Source organism: Onychomys torridus, chromosome 4 (assembly GCF_903995425.1).
Source record: "Onychomys torridus chromosome 4, mOncTor1.1, whole genome shotgun sequence".
NCBI lineage: Eukaryota > Metazoa > Chordata > Mammalia > Rodentia > Cricetidae > Onychomys > Onychomys torridus.
This window is the reverse complement of record NC_050446.1, coordinates 116,831,565-116,849,518: the sequence shown is the minus strand read 5'-3', so window position 1 is coordinate 116,849,518 and position 17,954 is coordinate 116,831,565. Positions and strand designations below refer to the sequence as shown.

Sequence of the window (17,954 nt, the reverse complement as noted above, 5' to 3'; positions counted from 1 at the left end):
AATATACAGATTGGTAGACAGACAGACAGATAGATCTATTGTGTGGACTGGAGAGATCAGTGGTCCTCTGGCCACATCAAGTAGTTCACAACTGCCTGTAACTCCAGCGCGGGGAATCCCACACCTATAGCCATACTCACATGCACATACCCCCACACTAACATAGACACACACACATAACTAAAAATAAAATTAAAACAACAACAGACAAAATCTCATTGTGTGGAGTAATCCTGAATGGGCTATATCATCTTTAAATTTCTCTGTATATTTAATAAGAAGAATCTTTTCTTCACTTTTTAAATCATGTCTGTTTTTTTTTACCTGCCTTCTGCCATCTTTACTCACCCATGTAAACATTTACAATGTCATCATTCCTCAAAAAGAAACCACATGATTTTCCATAGTTCTGTGTCCCTCAGTGGAGCCCTCTTACCAATGTCTGAGACTATTAATGTCCTGAGTCATTATTAACATTATTTATGTGTAATTCCTTGATCAAAATAGCAAACTGTTATAGTTGGCACATAGAATGCCCTCCCCAGGCTCATGTGTTTCAACACATACTCCCCAGCTGGTGGCGCTGTATGAAAAGGTTGTGCATGTCTTAGGAGATGATGCCTCTTGGAGGAAGTGGGCCAATGGTGCCTGGCCTTGAGGCTGTATTGCCCAGCCCCACTTCCTGTTCACACTCTGCTTCCTGCCTGCAGATGAAATGTGGCCACCAAACCTTCTGCTCTTGTCCCCATGCCTTACCCATCTGCTGCCTGACTTCCCCACTGTGGTGGAATGATCCCCTTGAATTAAAACCAGAATTATATCCTTCCTCCCTCAGATTTCTCCTTGTCACGTGTCTGTTCACAGAGATCTGAAGAACAACTAAAACAGAAGAATTACGTTCATGGCTTAAAGATAAACCAATATTTCATAGGTGGCATATATGTGGAGAGAGAAAATAATGCAAAAAGAGCACCAGATAATTTTTCAAGTAACACATTTAACTCAACAAATAATGTCTGCTTCCCCAAATCCTCAGGATACTTGAGGTGCAGATGGGAATTATCACACAGAAACATCAAACTGCTCTGTCAACACACATTTGTGTAACAAAGTCACATTTATACCCTTTGCACTCAAGGAGATGTAAACTTGAATTTTGATTCTAAAATCCACCAGCTTTGGAACAATGGGAAAGTCCTGGGATGTCTACAGATTTGGTTTATGTATATTTTCTTGTCACATTAACTGTAAGAGTAGACATAGGTTACACCTTCCATGATGTCTAAGAACAGCAGGTGTAAAGTGTGATGTAGTTAGAGTTTTCCTGCCTGGCCCACAGTCAGGACTAATCTCTCTCACCCACTAGTCCCACAGTCACTCAGACCCAACCAAGTAAACACACTTATATTACTTATAAACTGTATGGCCATGGCAGGCTTCTTGTTATCTACTTCTTTTATCTTAAATTAACCCATTTCTATTAATCTATACTTTACCACATGGCTTGAGGCTTACCAGTACCTTATCTCTTTCTTGTCATGGTGGTGGCTGGCAGTATCTCTCAGCCTTTGCCTTCCACTTCCCAGAATTCTCCTCTCTCCTTGTCCCGCCTATACTTCCTGCCTGGCCACTGGCCAATCAGCACTTTATTTATATAGAGCGATATCCACAGCACTTCCCCTTTTCTTTTTTTTTTTAGGAAGGTTTTAACTTTTACATATTAAAATTACATATAACAAAACAATTACAGTTACATTATTAATGAAGATATCCTATCTATCTTATATTTGTGAGTCTAAGGTTTTATATCTAACTTATCTTTTATCATAACTGAGGAAATTATAACTATCTAGTTTTCAACCACATCAAAGACCTCAGAAGGATATAATATTACCTGAGAAGGATGTAAGCAACTTTTGGGAGTCTTGCAGGGTAGACAGAGACAGCTGGCAGCCTGGACAGTCACCTAATGTTCCTTTGTAAAGTTGGGGCATTTGTCTTCAGCCCACAGGGCTAGAGTTTCTTGGTCACTTTTGTTAGTGTCCTGTAGAATGTCTGGCAGTTTCCTCTGTGAAGCAGGAACCTGAAGGACCATTTTGTCAAGCAAAGTTCAGTGGTCACCTTTCTATGGGTCCTGTATGTCCAGTCGATCAAGCAGTCCAGGCAAGAACAGTTTCTCAACCAAATGGCTATTTTTGCCAAGGTGAAAATAAGATATGAAGTGTCTTCAATGCCCATCCTCCTCTCTGAAATAAATCAGTGTTGCCAGGAGCAGACATGTCTCACAGTCCAGAAAGCCTAAATTTTAAAAATATTTTAAATGCCATATTCTGTAAGTCTTTGAAGTATTTGAAGATTATCTGAATATATCTCTGTGTATACCTAGAAGACTTAACTAACATGGCTACGAGTATGATTATCACAGATGACTAATTATTAATCTATTTTTAATTATCCATTACAATTTTAAATGAGCTATACAAACATAATACCTTAAACACAAGTAGAAATATACACACAGTATAACAAAATTAACTTTAAGTTTGTATCAATAGACTAAAATCTATACCAATGTAAAACATTTTAAACAAGTTGTTGCTCTTTAGAAGTTCCTTAATCTACCCTTTCATCCTATTATATCTATATCATATCCCCTTTTCTTCTTTAGAAAGAGATCGCATTTATAATCAACCTGCTTTAAATAAAAATACTGTTTTTTTTTTTCTGTCCCATCAGAGGGCTCTTCTGATTTGGGACATAAAAATCTCTTAACCTTTTATTTTAGTAATATGCCTGGGTTTAGAGAAGGAGTGAGCCAATTCCATCTCTAAAGCCAGCTTGATAATTTTGGGAAGTTGAGCGTAGTTTCTCTTACTACTTCCTGCTGGAGGGAGGCGCTGTATCTTATGGGGACACAAAGAAAATTTTAGGATTATGGAGTAGTCCGTGAGGGTAAACCTCTGAGCCAGTTGCCTTGAAACCATTCTGGATGTTGGATCATCTGGACCATGGTGTCATCAGAGACCTTTCAGGTGGTCTTGGCTGATCAAACCTGATGTATCTTAATCTGGAACAAATCCACAGTCTTTGGCTTTCTGTGGAAACAAAAGCAGAGACTCTTTTCCAAAGCAACATATCCTTATATCCAAATTTTGAAGTCAAGGTACCTTTAAAGTTTACATATTCGTTTAATTCAACAGCTTTTACGATCAAATCTTTTTCTGCAGTTAAAAATCCCAAAGACAACACAAACCAGATTCTTTGTGTAATATCCATCTTTGTAAGACTGAAACGCCACAGTGGCTGCCGACTCTACCCACCTCAGCTTCCCAACATGGCGGTGTTACAGTTTACCACCAGCTCTGGGTCTGGAGCCATGTGTACCATCAACTATCAGAAGAAGTTCTATCAAAGCAGCGTATAGCCCAGAAACCATTTTTTTTTAAACTAGCAAAGGCGAAATCCACCATGCAGCAGAGTGAAGTGCCACTTGTAGACTCCTCATTCCCACCACACTGCAGGTCAGACGCACATGCCAGGAACCCACCATAGTAGCTCAAACCAGCAGGCTAACTTGAGAGAGACAACTAGGAAGCTGTTTTTAACTCTGTTTTAGAATCTTTTTTGTTAGATTTTAGGTGGAAATTCTTACCAACATGTTGGGCACCTTTTGTAGTTGGAGTTTTCCTGCCTGGCCCACAGTCAGGACTAATCTCTCTCACCCGCCAGTCCCACAGTCACTCAGACCCAACCAAGTAAACACACAGAGACTTATATTACTTATAAACTATATGGCCATGGCAGGCTTCTTGTTATCTACTTCTTTTATCTTAAATTAACCCATTTCTATTAATCTATACTTTACCACATGGCTTGAGGCTTACCAGTACCTTATCTCTTTCTTGTCATGGTGGTGGCTGGCAGTATCTCTCGGCCTTTGCCTTCCACTTCCCAGAATTCTCCTCTCTCCTTGTCCTGCCTATACTTCCTGCCTGGCCACTGGCCAATCAGCACTTTATTTATATAGAGCAATATCCACAGCAGTGTGATATGCCTTTCTCTCCTCCTTCTTGCTTCCCATCCCCATTTTAGCAACCCTGGTGGATAAGAATGTCCCCTTTACCATTTAGTTTACATTTGGGTGTTAATTTCCATTCCTGGCAGGATTGTGAGTCAAGGAACTTGCCAGTTCATCTAGGTGAAGCCATGGACTCTGAGTGAATTGGTGGATTGGTAGAGGAGCCAGAGGTAGAAATCAGAAACCAGACACAAGCCAGGCACCAGCCATGACTATCTCTACAGCCTCCAGGGATGGAGACGTAGGAAATACTTCGGGGTGTGTATATTGTGTGGGATGTGTGTGTGTATTTGTATGTGTGTGCACACATCCCTGTGTGGCATATGGAGGTCAGAGGTCTTCCTCAGTTCCTCTCTTTCCTATTTTCTCATTATACCTGGAGCTCTCTTAGTTGGCTAGGTTGAATGACCAGCGAGCTTCAGGGCTATGGCTGCCTCTGCCTCTCTAGGGCTGGGATGACAGATATGTGCTACCACATAACATTTTTGACACATAGGTGCCAGGGATCTGACCCTCATACTTGTGTGACAATCACTTTATTGACTGAGCCATCTCCGCAGTCCCTGGAGTAGGGAAGGGAATCTACTGTGCTGGACTCTTTCCCATTCTTGTGAGGTTGAGTATCACCCATCCACATCGCCCTCCAGTTGAAAGTCTCTCTTCCTGTGCATGGGTTTCACTTCCAGCTATTTGGTGGCCCCTCCTTCCTCATTTGTCTCCTCTTCTCTACAATTCTCCACTCCAGTGACCCCTTGAAAACACACACACAAGCGTGCAAGCACCCATATACACCATATACATATGTATGGTGTGCAGTGTATACTCCATGTCATGGAGGAGTGCCTGTCAAAAATGTAGCAGACAGTGAAAGCTGTAGAGCACATATAGAAGTAGAGGTCTGTCCATCACAATTTTAGAGATAGTCTCTGAACAGTGAGGGTAAAATGGACTTTCCAAAGTGACAATGCTTATTCTTCAGTAAGAGATGGGGGATAACCTGGAGGCACTGAACCCCAATAAGATTAAAAGAAGAGGGTGAACAAATTTGAACTTCTGATGCTGCAAACTCCTAGAGTCCCGACCGCACACAGGTATGACTTATGTGCAGACTTTCTCATCCAGCTCTTACAGCTTCAGAGTATAGTTTGATCTCTCCCAAATATTCTCTTTCTCTGATTTTTTCCTTTATGCACTTATTTAAGACAACTATGTAAAGAGTGAACATTTCATATTGACCTAGCAAAGAATTACTGATATGGGAATGGCTGCTCAAATAAAGGGCTTTGCAGCAACTCCTCTGCAGCTAGCATGGCAGTGGTAGTGCCAGTGTTTTAGCAAAAGACTGAAGGCAGATGAAGTTACTTGCCACATCAGTGTTAAGGCCTTAGCCAGACAGTAAGCCTCTTCACAGCCTTTCCTCTCTACCAGTTCATCAGAGAAACACCAGAGCTCTAGGAGCCAGTGAAGCCAGAATTGGGCTCCTGAGTCACCAAATGGAGCAAGAGTTACCTCTTGTATAGAATATCTATCATCATTGTCATGTTGGTGTGAAAATACTTTCGATTGTAATTTGAATGTTATATGGATGCTCTCTACTGAAACAATCAAGTCTATCCTGGCTAATAGCACAAAAGCTAAGCAGAATCAGAACCCAAAACTTGCTATCTCTTTTTGCAATGCCCCTGTTTTAGATCCTCTACTCAATAGCGTTGAAAATCTCATTCAGATGAAGGTCTGGTCTTTTCCTGGCCATTGTCACAGAGCTCAGAATAGGAAACTTCTTAATGCAGAACAGGGCATTGGTGGTCAGTTCTGTCTCAACATGAGTCACCAGAGCAGTGAAAGTCTCAGGTATGAGAGTGAATGATGAATGGACACAATTTTTTATTCCTATTGCTAGAGCGGTGACGTCCCTGCTGTGTGCCGGAGCATAAATCAGCAGCTGTAGTGCATGATTCATGGTCTAGTGGGGAAACAGAAAATCCAACAAACACAAGACTTCCATTACAGAGGGTGAGGATAAGGTGGTGAGGCAGCCCACACGGACTCTCAGAACCCCAGTTTGGAGAAATCAATAAAAAAATTTTAAGAGAAAGATCCTTTCTTTCTTTTTATTATTAATTAAACTTATTCATTAAAAAAAGAACCTTTCAGGGGTTGGGGATTTAGCTCAGTGGTAGAGTGCTTGCCTAGCAAGTTCAAGGCCCTGGGTTCAATCCTTAGCTCCAAAAAAAAAAAGAACCTTTCACGTGAAGCCTTAAGAGAGGACAGCCTCTGTCTTTCAATACCAACGTGGGGTGGGGGGAGCAGAAAGAGAGCTACAGAAGTAAACTTTTGTTTCCTTTTGAAGCCAAGTCTGTATCCTTTGAAACTGGACTATCTGAAGGGTTCACTGTAACCAAATGAGAAAATAACTTTAAAATATGCAAAAAAGGAAATGAGGGGGGTCACAGTGATGTACTAGAAAATACCGACCAAATGCAAAAAAAGTTAGTGTTTAAGTTATCAAGAAATAAAAAGATAAATGGTGGAAGTCCTTCCTGTAGTAACCGCTTCGTATAGAAAAATTAAATCTATCACTCACAAGCTGTCAGTAATCCACCTTGGGAGACAAAGGAAGGCAGGCCGTGAGTTTAAGGTCAGCGTAGGATATACAGTTAGACCCTGTCTCAAAAAAAGGAAAGAAAAGAAAGAGAAAGGAAGGAAGGAAGGAAGGAAGGAAGGAAGGAAGGAAGGAAGGAAGGAAGAGAGAAGAAAGAAAGAAAGAAAGAAAGAAAGAAAGAAAGGAAGGAAGGAAGGAAGGAAGGAAGGAAGGAAGGAAGGAAGAAAGAAAGAAAGAAAGAAAGAAAGAAAGAAAGAAAGAAAGAAAGAAAGACAACTATCTCCTATCTAAAAGAAACTACTAGCTGGGCGGTGGTGGCTGACGCCTTTAATCCCAGCACCCAGGAGGCAGAGGCAGGTCGATCTCTGTGAGTTCGAGGCCAGGGGCTGGAGAGATGGCTCAGTGGTTAAAAGCACTGGTTGCTCTTGCAGAGGATCCAGGTTCAATTCCTAGCACCCATCTGTCAGCTCACAACAATCTGTGACTCCAGTTATAGGGTATCCTACACCTTCTTCTGACCTCCACGGGTATTGCCTGAACACAGTGCACAGACACAGGTGCAGACAAGCACTCATACACACACACACACACACACACACACACACACACACACACACACACAAATCTTTTGTAAAATAAATAAATGAATAAATGACTTTAGATCCAAAGGATGGAATTCATAAGGCTAGAAACAGTAAAAAGAAATTACACTCATAAGTAGATATTAGCTGTAAACTAAAAGATAACTATGTTACAAGCCACACACCCAGAAAGACTATGTAACAAGGAGAGTTCAAGGGGAGAGCCCAATCTCCCTGGGAAGGAAAAATAAAGGGAATTTGTGAGTGGACTGTGGGCAGGTGGGGTCGGGACCATGAGAGATCAAGCTGGGAGAGTGTACTGAAAGAGACTACTGGAAAGGGGGGACATTTCGGGATCAGGTGAAAAACCTGGTGCAAGGGAATCTACAAGGATGACCCAGCTAAGACTCCTGGCAATAGCAGAAACATAGCCTGAACTAGCCATCTCCTGGCACCAGGCAAGACTTCAAGTGCAGGGATTGGGAAACCTATAGTCTGTCCTGTCTAGGGGATGTGTTGGAGTATAGGTGACCTAGAAATTGAGGGAGTGGACAACTGACCACGGGTCTAGCCTAAAATCCATGCCAGGAGAGTAAGCCCACCCCGACACTGCCTGGGGCACCAGGACCCACAGGCTGGATGACCCGAAAACCTGCGATAGAACCAAACATGACTGGAGGGGGAAATGTCAGTGTGATCACGCCCTAATGCTGCTCTGCTATACTCATAGATTGGTGCCTAGACCAGCTGACATCAGAGAGGCTGATGGAAACAGATGCAGACCCACAGCCAAACATTAGGCAGAGTTCAGGGAGTCCTGCAGAAGAGAGGGGAAAGAAGTGTAGGAGCCAGAGGGGTCAAGGACACTGCAAGAAAACTCACAGAATCAACTAAGCTGGGCTCATAGGAGCTCACAGAGACTGAACCTACAACCAGGGAGCCTCCACGGGAATGACCTAGGCCCTCTGTTTATATCTTATAGTCATGTAGCTTGGTCTTCTTGTGGGACTCCTAACAATGGGAGCAGGGGCTGTCTCTGACTCTTTTGCTGACTTTTGGGACCCTATTCATACTGGGTCACCTTGCCCAGCCTTAACACATGCGGAGATGCTTAGTCTCACTGCAACTTGATATGCCATGTTTGGTTGATATCCCTGGGGGACCTGCCCTTTCCTAAACAGAAACTGGAGGAGTGGATTGAGGGGTGGGAACAGAGGAAGGGTAGGGGAGAGATTGGGAGGAGAGGAGGGAGGGGAAACTGCAGCTGGGATGTAAAATAAATAAATTTACAAAAAAATAAAATTAAAGCAGCTGTACTCATATCAGATAAAATAAACTTCAAGTCAATTATGAGACAAAAAGATGATTATGTACTATAAGAAGACCATTTTTCATGTAATTATAAATGTGTATGCACAAAAGTTGCTGGCTGACAGACCCTCTAAGAGGAAGAGCCTTGAAATTGAAAAAGACTTTATAAATGTAAACACATCCTACAAGCTGGAATGGAAGGGTTAGAAAAATTAAGGTGGCAATACCATGTAATCCCATTTTTTTTTTTTTTGAGAAATGGGAAAGCTGGTCTTTGAATTCATACAGAATGGCAAGAGGCCTTGGGTCTTGGCAACTATACACGTTCCTGTAGAATGTGGTCTTGCTGGGTAGCCAGGTATGAGCGTGCAGTGGGGAACACAGCTGGAAAAGGAGGATGTTCTGCCAACTTCTCAAAACTCATTTCCAGGGTGTGCAGATAAATTGAAACAACAAAGTTAAAAAAGGTGGTAAGATGGGTACTCACCTGTCATCTCAGCACGCAAGAGGCAGAGGCAGGAGCATCACGTGTTCAAGGCCAGCCTGAGTACATTGCAAGACGGTCTCCTAAAAAGAGGAGGCAGGAAGGTTTGTGGATTCAAGTAACTAATTGTAGTGCACAAGACTTTCCAGGAAACAGATAAAGAGTGCTGGTCAGCATATTCTACAAGGTCAGTGTAGATTTACTACAAGCCCAAAAAGAATACTGTAGGGGAAGCCTGGTGTGGTGGTGCATTCCATTAGTCCCAGCACTTGGGAGGCAGAGGCATGTGGATCTCTGTGAGTTCAAGGCCAGCCTGGTCTACACAATGAATTCCAAAGCAGCTAGAGCTACACAGTCAGACCCTGTCTCAAAATAAAATCTCGAACTTCAGCAAATGATGGAATAAATATAATGATACACAATGACCATGTCATGGGAGAAACAGAAGAAAGGCTTTACATGAACAAACCTGGAATGCTATTATTCTATTCACACTAATAGACTGGAGTAGAAATGTAACGCTCTTAGTTCATGTAGAAAAAAAAAAAAACAACAACAACAACAATAGCAATAATTCTCTAAGCCTGAAAAGGGGTTCTTGTGAGGAAGCTAAAACAGGCTATGCCAAATGGGGAAACTTAAAAAGTTCCAGCCCAAATCAGACAGCACACAAGAACACACACCATCATTTCTATCCAGCAGTGCACTGTGGGGGCCTGGTTAGCACTGAGAGAGTTGAGAATGGTATTGAGTTTGAAGAGGCAAGCCACAAGAAGAACCTACTAGAAAAATTATAGGCGGTGGGAGTATGTGCTAGTTATTAACTAGTTACAGATAAAAACATAAAAAGCCGTTTCTTCCCCATTAGCAGCAAACAAAACTGGATGGCTAAGTCTTCAGATACTATCCAGAGAGTCACTTTAAGACTCAAGCCTCAGGGGATACACATAATAAGGACATAGAAGATCCCTATATGGAAATATTATAAACAAAAAAAAACTGTAAATAAGACTAAGGCGGTATATCAGTGCCTGACATACACAATACACTGGGTTCTCTCTCTCTCTCTCTCTCTCTCTCTCTCTCTCTCTCTCTCTCTCTCTCTCTCTGACTTTGTCTCTCTCCCCACACACGGGGGGGGGGGGGATAGAATTAGGGAGGGAGGGAGAGAGAGAGAGAGAGAGAGAGAGAGAGAGAGAGAGAGAGAGAGAGAGATTTTATTTTTAAGTTCTATATGAAGAGGAAGAAGACACAGCAAATCTGGGAACGGCCTGTCCCTGTAGTGGGCGGGGCTAGGAGGTGCAGGAGATGGTTGGGTCTCTGCCTCCTCTGCTTGACCGTAACAAGCAGAGAAAAGCCAGTCCCCGCAGCCATCTCGGAGCCTCTTTCCGTCTCCTCTCCTCCTGGCAGAGTCTGGGCAAACCCAACCATCCTCGGCCAGGATTTACCACCTATCCCTCCAGCACCATGACACCTGGGTTATTTTTCCAGTTCCTGCTGGTGTTCAGCCTAGCACCACAGCTGGTGTCTGGGAGTTTCAAGCAATACTTTCTGAGTAGGTGCTGGCCTTGGGCTCCAGGGGAGGGAAGGGCTCACTCCTGTGGAGAAGAGAATATCTCAGGGGAGACATCTAGAGAATTTCACAGTGAATAGAATAGTGCCACGTTCAAGGACCCAAGCTTTACAGTCAGACAACTCTAGGCTAGAACTCCTGCTCTCTTTGCTTATTGCTTGGCTCCAAACCCTCCAAATAAACGGGTCAGGGGCTTTTCAATGTAACCTTATAATATAAATAATGATACTGAGACAGGAGGAATGAGAAATGAGCTGGTATATTCAGGCATGGAGCACTCTTATTAAACCATGAGACTTCCCACTAAATATTAGTTACAATAAATGTTGCCAGCCTCATTCTTCTGATGAATTTGGCAGTGCCTGGTTCCATCATGGATATTTGGTCCCACCTTACAAGCCTCAAGACAGACAGGAAAATGAAGTAGGTAGAAATCAAGGTTCAATCTACATAACGTTGGCCTTGGAGGAGATGTGGGGAAAAAGAGGGGGAACCATGCATTCCGTTTTTGTTTTGTTTTGTAAAACCCAGAGGCACTGCACAATTACCAGTGACTAGCATCCAGGGAACAGTATAGACTAGAGTCTGTCTTGTTGACCACTAATGCCCAGCTTAACCTGACAAGGGCGGTAATGATCATGGGCCAATACACAGTGGGAAGAGAGCTATTATCATGTGTGTATTCTTCTATACTTGGGGCTCAGTGAAAGGATATGACTGATAGCTCATGTTTTGGGGGAAGCTCAGTTCTGTTTGCAGAGCCTCTGAGAGGAAAAGGAGAAGGCCAATCTTGGGATCCCATTCTGAAATTCCACCCATCCCATCACCAAAAAAAAAAAAGGCTATTCTGAGAACTCAGCCGTGAACAGGGTCCCAATTCTCTGACCCAGCACTCACAGTGTGCTGGGTTCATGGTAATACCCAACTCCTCTTCTGTTTAGTCTTCCTCCACACAAACAGTCTATGTTTGGTTGATTCTAGGATAAATCATTAAGGAGAGGTTAAAAGACTTTCTCAAGACCACACAATAAGTTCACATGGATTAGATGTCCCAATACCACTTTTATTTTGTTTTGTTTTAGATTACCACACATACATACATGTTCATATCCTTGAAATGGACCCTACCAGGGTCTATGGGGACTCCGCATCTGATCTGCAGGAATCGTGAATATACAATGAGTTCAGAGTTCCACCAAATATTCTTGGATCAGCTATCCATCCCTAGTTCACTGGACAAAACTCAGAGGAAGACGGGAGCTAGAGGCAAAACCCAGTTCTGTCTCTAGAGAGCACAAGGGAAATTAGGTTGCTGCTGCCTGTTCTTTTGACCATGCTAACCTGTTCTCCATTCCAGAGTATATCTTGGAACCTCCACCCTGCAGATCAGAACCTGAGAACTGCAGCACATTCTGTACACAGCAGGAGGAGTGCCCAGGACATCTCCAGTGCTGTTCTGCTTTCTGTGGGATAGTCTGTGCTTCAAACAAAGGCCCGATGCCAAACATGTAAGGGTCCCCTCTCCCAGCCCTGGCCCCCGGAGCTGCTGGCAGAAGTCAACAGCAGAGCCTCTTGCCTATGACTGTGATGTCTCTTCCTTCCATTTCCATCTTATTATTACCATCATTACCATATTGCCAGCAGTGTCTCTTTCTTTACCAGGGATGATTTCTACAAAACCCCTAATTAAAAGAGAGTCTTCCAATTCCACAAGCCCTCCATCACCAGATCCCTGAATCGCTGGCCCTGCCTCTATTTTTTTCCCATTTGCCTCTATCCCCCAACATTTCCCACTTGCCTCTATCTCTATTCCGGGACCTCCCTTGTCCCAGAATCTACCTTTATCCCAGCATCTGCCTGGAATGATGTATCTGGGCATACATGTGGCACCAAATCCCCAAAGCAAATCTGTTCTGTTTGTTTGTCCTCTTTCAACAGACACTGTCCTTAGTTCCTCCATGTTCTCAGGCTCAGGAGGTCAGCACCAGGGGGACTGTGGTTGATTGACTAGGCATGAGCATTAGCCCTGAGTCTTCCACAGGGAAGACTCTAGAGTGCAGAAGAAACACTGCCACTCATCTCATACAGGCACGCCTGCCACCTTTAATAAGACAGCTCCTCTCTTTCTCTCTTTCTTTCTTTCTTCCTTCCTTTCCTTCCTTCCTTCCTTCCTTCCTTCCTTTCCTTCCTTCCTTCCTTCCTTTCTTTCTTTTTTCATGAACAGATGAAGATTCTACTTGTTCATGTCTTACATGATCCAAATGAAGTCTCAGTGACCCACAGCAGGAGACTCAGCTGCTGAGTTCCTTCAGAGAAAGTTCAAATGCCTTGCTCTTTGCTGTGTTCCCTGCCCTGAGCAAAGGCCCAGCTACATGTACTCCATGCAGAGCTATAGTGTAAATCTGGAGTCAAATGCCTAGACTTAAGTCCTTGCTCTACCATTTCTAAATCAGGTGATCTCAGATTAATTACTACCCCCTCTCTCTGAACCAGCTTTCTCATCATTAAGACAAGAATGGTAACAATGACACTAAAATATTTCTCTTCTACAGACACAGGAGATTCAAGACTGCTCCTCCTCAGGCTTGACATTCGAGGCATGCACCCCAGTGCATTGCATGAGGGTAGGCTTCTCTGGTTCCTTGTGTGAGACCTCCTCTTCCTCTTCCAGCCTTCCCCCAAATCCTCAGCATTCTCACAAGGCCAGAATAGCCTTCTTGATAGCCAGATTGCCTGGTTCGCCATTCACTTCAATGGTTTGTGTTTGAACTCATTCCCTGGGGGCAGAGTGTGGTCTACAACATAAAGCAGAGTTGTGTCCTAAGGGGACTGCAGGACACCCAGACCTGAGGCTTTGCCAAGGTTCAGGCCGTTCCAGTCTTCAGTGAGCAAGCACTGTAGGCAGGAGGTCAGACTGGGCCCTTCATGCTCTATAAGTCCTTAGTTAACTCACTGTACCTCTGTGAGACAATTAACCTGCTCATGCGAAAGAGAAAGAAGCCATCCATGCCTTAGAAGGTTGTGGGGATAAGGCAAGGTTGCACGGCTGGAAGGACACAGTCACTGAGGGGGCCTGCAAAGTTGAGAAGAGTACACATGCTGCTCTCTCCAGGTTCTAAGTGTTTGCCCTTTGAAAAGGTGGCGGGGGTCGTCTTTATAACTTCACTGAGATTACACAAAGCAGGCGAATAAAATGGAGTTTCCTGCCACTTCACCACCAACACAGAAAGGATATTTATCATTTGGTGGTTTTTGTTCAGAGCATCTTTTTTTTTTTTTTTTTTTTTAACGTAGGAGCTGTGCTGAAGAAAAGGCTCAGTGGTTAAGATTGCTTGCTACTCTATCCTGAAAAACAGGGTTTGGATCTCAGGACCTCACAAATGTCTGTAACTCCAGCTCTAAGGGATCCAATACCCTCTTCTGGCCTCCTCGGCCACCTGTACATACATGCACCCATGTGTGTACAAGCACACACACACACACAAAAAAAAAAAAAAAAAAAAAAAAAAAACAATAAACAATAAAATGGATTTTTAAAAATTAAGTGTGAGAGTTTATGGTCTGTTGATGGTCTGATGTCCCCAGAGTTTTCAAATAAGAATAGTGGTGCCTTGGCTCCAAGTGCTTTCACTGATCTCATAGAGAGAGAATGTTATATGAAAGCAGGTAAGGCCAGCACAGCAGGTGTGTGAACACTGCGTCCTTCCTTTCATGGCCCCTGCCGAGTCCAGCAAGTTTACTTCCTGCTACAGCAGGAACATAACCCTGGCCATCAGCCAGCACAGCAGCCTTTTTGATAATCCAAAGTTGTGGCAGCAGGAAGACATAGGAATAGAGGAAGATGTTTTGTGCATTGTTGGGAATCAGACCAGCTTGGCTCTGCTGATGTAATTAGGCTGGGCAATTCCTAATCCTCAGAGACACAAAGATGAAGAACCATTAATTCTAGGGTATATTATGAAGATGAAATGAGATGATGTGTTCAAAACCCCTCACAAGGCTGCTGGCAGAGTCCAAGAATGTTATTACCTGTGTCTAACCAATCTCTATCCAAAATTCTTGTTATAAAGAAATCATAGGAGGCCAGTGGCACGAGTCAGCAGATTCGGTCTTGATGAACAAATCTGACAGCCTGAGTTTGATTCCCCCAGTCCTCCTTGGTGGAAGAAAAGAACTAAATCTCACAAGCTGTCATATGAACACTGTAGCTCACACATGTGCGCATGCCCACACACACTAAATAAATATTCACATAAAGTATACATTCCAATATAAATGTTTAGTTGGGTGGTTGACTAGTTTATTGTTCATTTCTCTCCTTTCTGTCTGACTTAACTCAAGTTGATGAAAACAAGTGTTCTCTAATCTTGAAAGAGAGCAGGATGTAGCCATACATAGTCTGTGCACCTTTGAAAGATGAAGTGTGAAAGCTCACAATGAACAGATTGGCTGACTGAAGAGTAACTTCAGTGCCTGCCCTATGCTTCCAGAGGACTCTGTGCCCCCTACAGAACCCTCACAAATTACACCAGTCTGAAAGTTCAGCCACCTAGTCCCACAGGTCATCTTTTCTGTCTGTTGCACTGTAGTGGGTAGCCATTCCAGCCTTGTCCTGGAAGTTCCAACCCCCATTGAGGCTTCAGTAATGGTCACGCCTACAAGGTGGGCTAAGAGAGGAGGCTGAAGACCCAGGATCAAGAGGAGAGGCCTCTCTTGGTTCCAAGACCCTGGACGCTGGAGGTAGACCAAGCAGAGTTCTCCTGAGAACACCGCCGGACTGCGCCATACCTTTCCCAGACCCTGCAACCTATCCCTTCATTTGTAAGTTACCCCACAAAATAAACCTCCCTTTTAACTATATGGAGTGGCCTTAATAATTTCACCAATAGTTGCACACCCTCTGAGTGAACTTTATCCCAACTCCAGCCCAACACCTCTCTGTTGAGAAACCTTTCTGATCCAGCTGTGTCCCTGGTAACCCCTAACCCCGAGCAAGAAGGACTGTTCAGGAAAACCTGCAGCCTCCTTTTACCACCAGAAGCCAAACAGATATGGTTCAGGTTGCCCTGGGTGAGCCCGGCAGGTCTTTCACATTCACATTGGCCAGTTCAAAACACAGCAATCACTGCCTTAGTCACTCAAGTTTGAGTTATAATGCTCTTAGGCGCTGAATATGGACATTTATAATAAAACAAAATAGTCCCTAGCTCTGACTAGTGTTTGCCTGTGGGTCTCTGCATCTGCTCCCATCAGTTGCTGGATGAAGCCTCTCTGATGATAATGGGGCTAGGCTCATCTGTGAGCACACCAGAAATATCATTCGAAGTCCTTCCATTGACTCTTCTTTTGGCCAGCTGTGTTTGGTTCTGTTCTAGGTCTCTGGTACCTGGCCATCCAGGCAGTGACAGGCATGGGCTCCTTCTCATGGTATAGGCCTCCAGTTGGACCAGCCATTTGGTTGGCCACTCCAAGTTCTGTACCACCATTACCCTAGAACATCTTGCAGGCAGGATAGATGTTAGGTGGAAGGTTTTGAGGCTGGGTTGATGTCCCAGTCCCACCACTGGAAGCTTTGCCTGGTCACAGAAGATGGCTGGTTCCGGCTCCCTATCCCCCATTACTAGGAGACTTCACAGAGCTCTGGAAATCCCACAGAAGAGGGGGAGTAGGAGCCAAGGGGGTTGAGGACGCCAGGAGAACACAGCCCACAGTATCAACTAGCCAGGGCTCACAGGGGCCCACAGAGACTGAAGCAGCAATCACGAAGGCTGCACCGGTCTGGGCTAGGTTCTCTGCATACGTATTATGGTTGTGTAGCTTGATGTTCTTGTGGGACTCCTAACACTGGGAGAGGAGGTATCTCTGGCCTTTTGCCTGCTCTTGGGACCCTTTCCTTCCTACTGGGTTGCCTTGACCAACCTTGATATGAGGGCATATGCCTAGTCTTATTATAAATTTTTACACCATGTTTGACTGATATCCCCAGGAGGCCTGTTCTTTTCTGAAGGGAAACAGGAGGAGTGGATCTGAAGGAGAGGGGATATGGGGGGAAGGGACTGGGAGGAAACTGTGGTCAGGATGTAATATATGAGAAAAGAGTAAATTAATTAATCAATTAATTAATAAAAACACCCAAAAATAAATAAAATAAAATAGCCAATGGACTTCAGTCTCACTAGTCATTTCAAGTGTTCAGTAACCACAAGTGGATATCATCTGCTTTAGCATACATAACAAAAACAGACATTACAGCATCCACTATCATGTAATAGATTGCTTTAAGCCATATGAGCCTGATGTCTCTTTTTCATTATTATTTATTGGTTGATTGATGTGTGTGTGTGTGTGTGTGTGTTTTGTTTTTTGAGACAGGATTTCACTACATAGCTCTGGCTGTCCTGGAACTCACCATGTAGACCAGGCTGGCCTTGAACTCATAGAAATTCACCTGCCTCTGCTCCTGAGTACTGGGATTAGAGGCACCTGCCACTGTACCCAATCCTGATATCTATTTAATGGTGGCTAATTATAGATCATGATGACAGAGACTTTCACAGGGTTTGATAGTATAGAAGTTTTTTTTTACATTTAGTGTATTAGAGTTTAGTTCTGATTTGTACAAGACATCAAATCCCAACAGTTTATCTTAATGGGTTTGAAAGGATTTGGACACACATCTGTCTTTTGGTGAGCGTGAGGACTGAAGACCCACAGTCACCAGATAAGTGAGGATCGTGCCTGGAAAGATGGACTGGTAAGGGAGGGGTGGCTCTCTGGGTGAGAGAGCACGCTGCACAAGCAAGAGGGTTTGCGTTTGGATCTTCAACACCCATGTGAAAACCGAGCATGGCCATGTGTACAAGAAGCCCAGTGTTGGGAGGTAAAGTCAGACAGATAGACCCTGGGAGCTCATGGGCCAGCCAGCCAGCCAAAAAAACAAGCCTCGGGTTCAATGAGAGATTCCACCTCCAAAAAATAAGGTGGAGAGGAGTAGAGGAAGACAGGACATCTTTTCTGGGCTCCACATGGGTATGCATTGATTCACATACATGTGTGCATAAACCACACACCACATACATACATACACAATGACATACTGATTAAATCATGATATGGCTAAAAATGTTTAGTGTCATTTATACATGTAAAATATGTCAAATAGCCAGGTGGTGGCGGCGCACGCCTTTAATCCCAGCACTCGGAAGGCAGAGCCAGGTGGATCTCTGTGAGTTCAAGGCTAGCCTGAGCTACAAAATGAGTTCCAGGAAAGGTGCCAAAGCCACACAGAGAATCCCTGTCTCGAAAAAAAAAAAAAAAAAAAAAAA

At 43.7% G+C, this 17,954-nt stretch overlaps 1 protein-coding gene across 1 annotated transcript; it reads left to right on the top strand.

Annotated features, from left to right (window-relative positions):
* Positions 1-10,523: 10,523 nt before the first annotated feature.
* On the top strand, positions 10,524-12,141 carry Wfdc13 (WAP four-disulfide core domain 13). The gene is made up of 2 exons (XM_036184313.1): positions 10,524-10,611; positions 11,987-12,141. Exons 1-2 carry the CDS (start codon positions 10,524-10,526, stop codon positions 12,139-12,141), a joined length of 243 nt encoding a protein of 80 aa, XP_036040206.1.
* The last annotated feature ends 5,813 nt before the right edge of the window (positions 12,142-17,954 follow it).

Coding starts and splice junctions, on each gene's coding strand:
- Wfdc13 (XM_036184313.1), top strand. CDS start 10,524: ATGACACCTGGGTTATTTTTCCAGTTCCTGCTGGTGTTCAGCCTAGCA. Junction 10,612..11,986: donor TTTCAAGCAATACTTTCTGA/GTAGGTGCTGGC, acceptor TCTCCATTCCAG/AGTATATCTTGGAACCTCCA.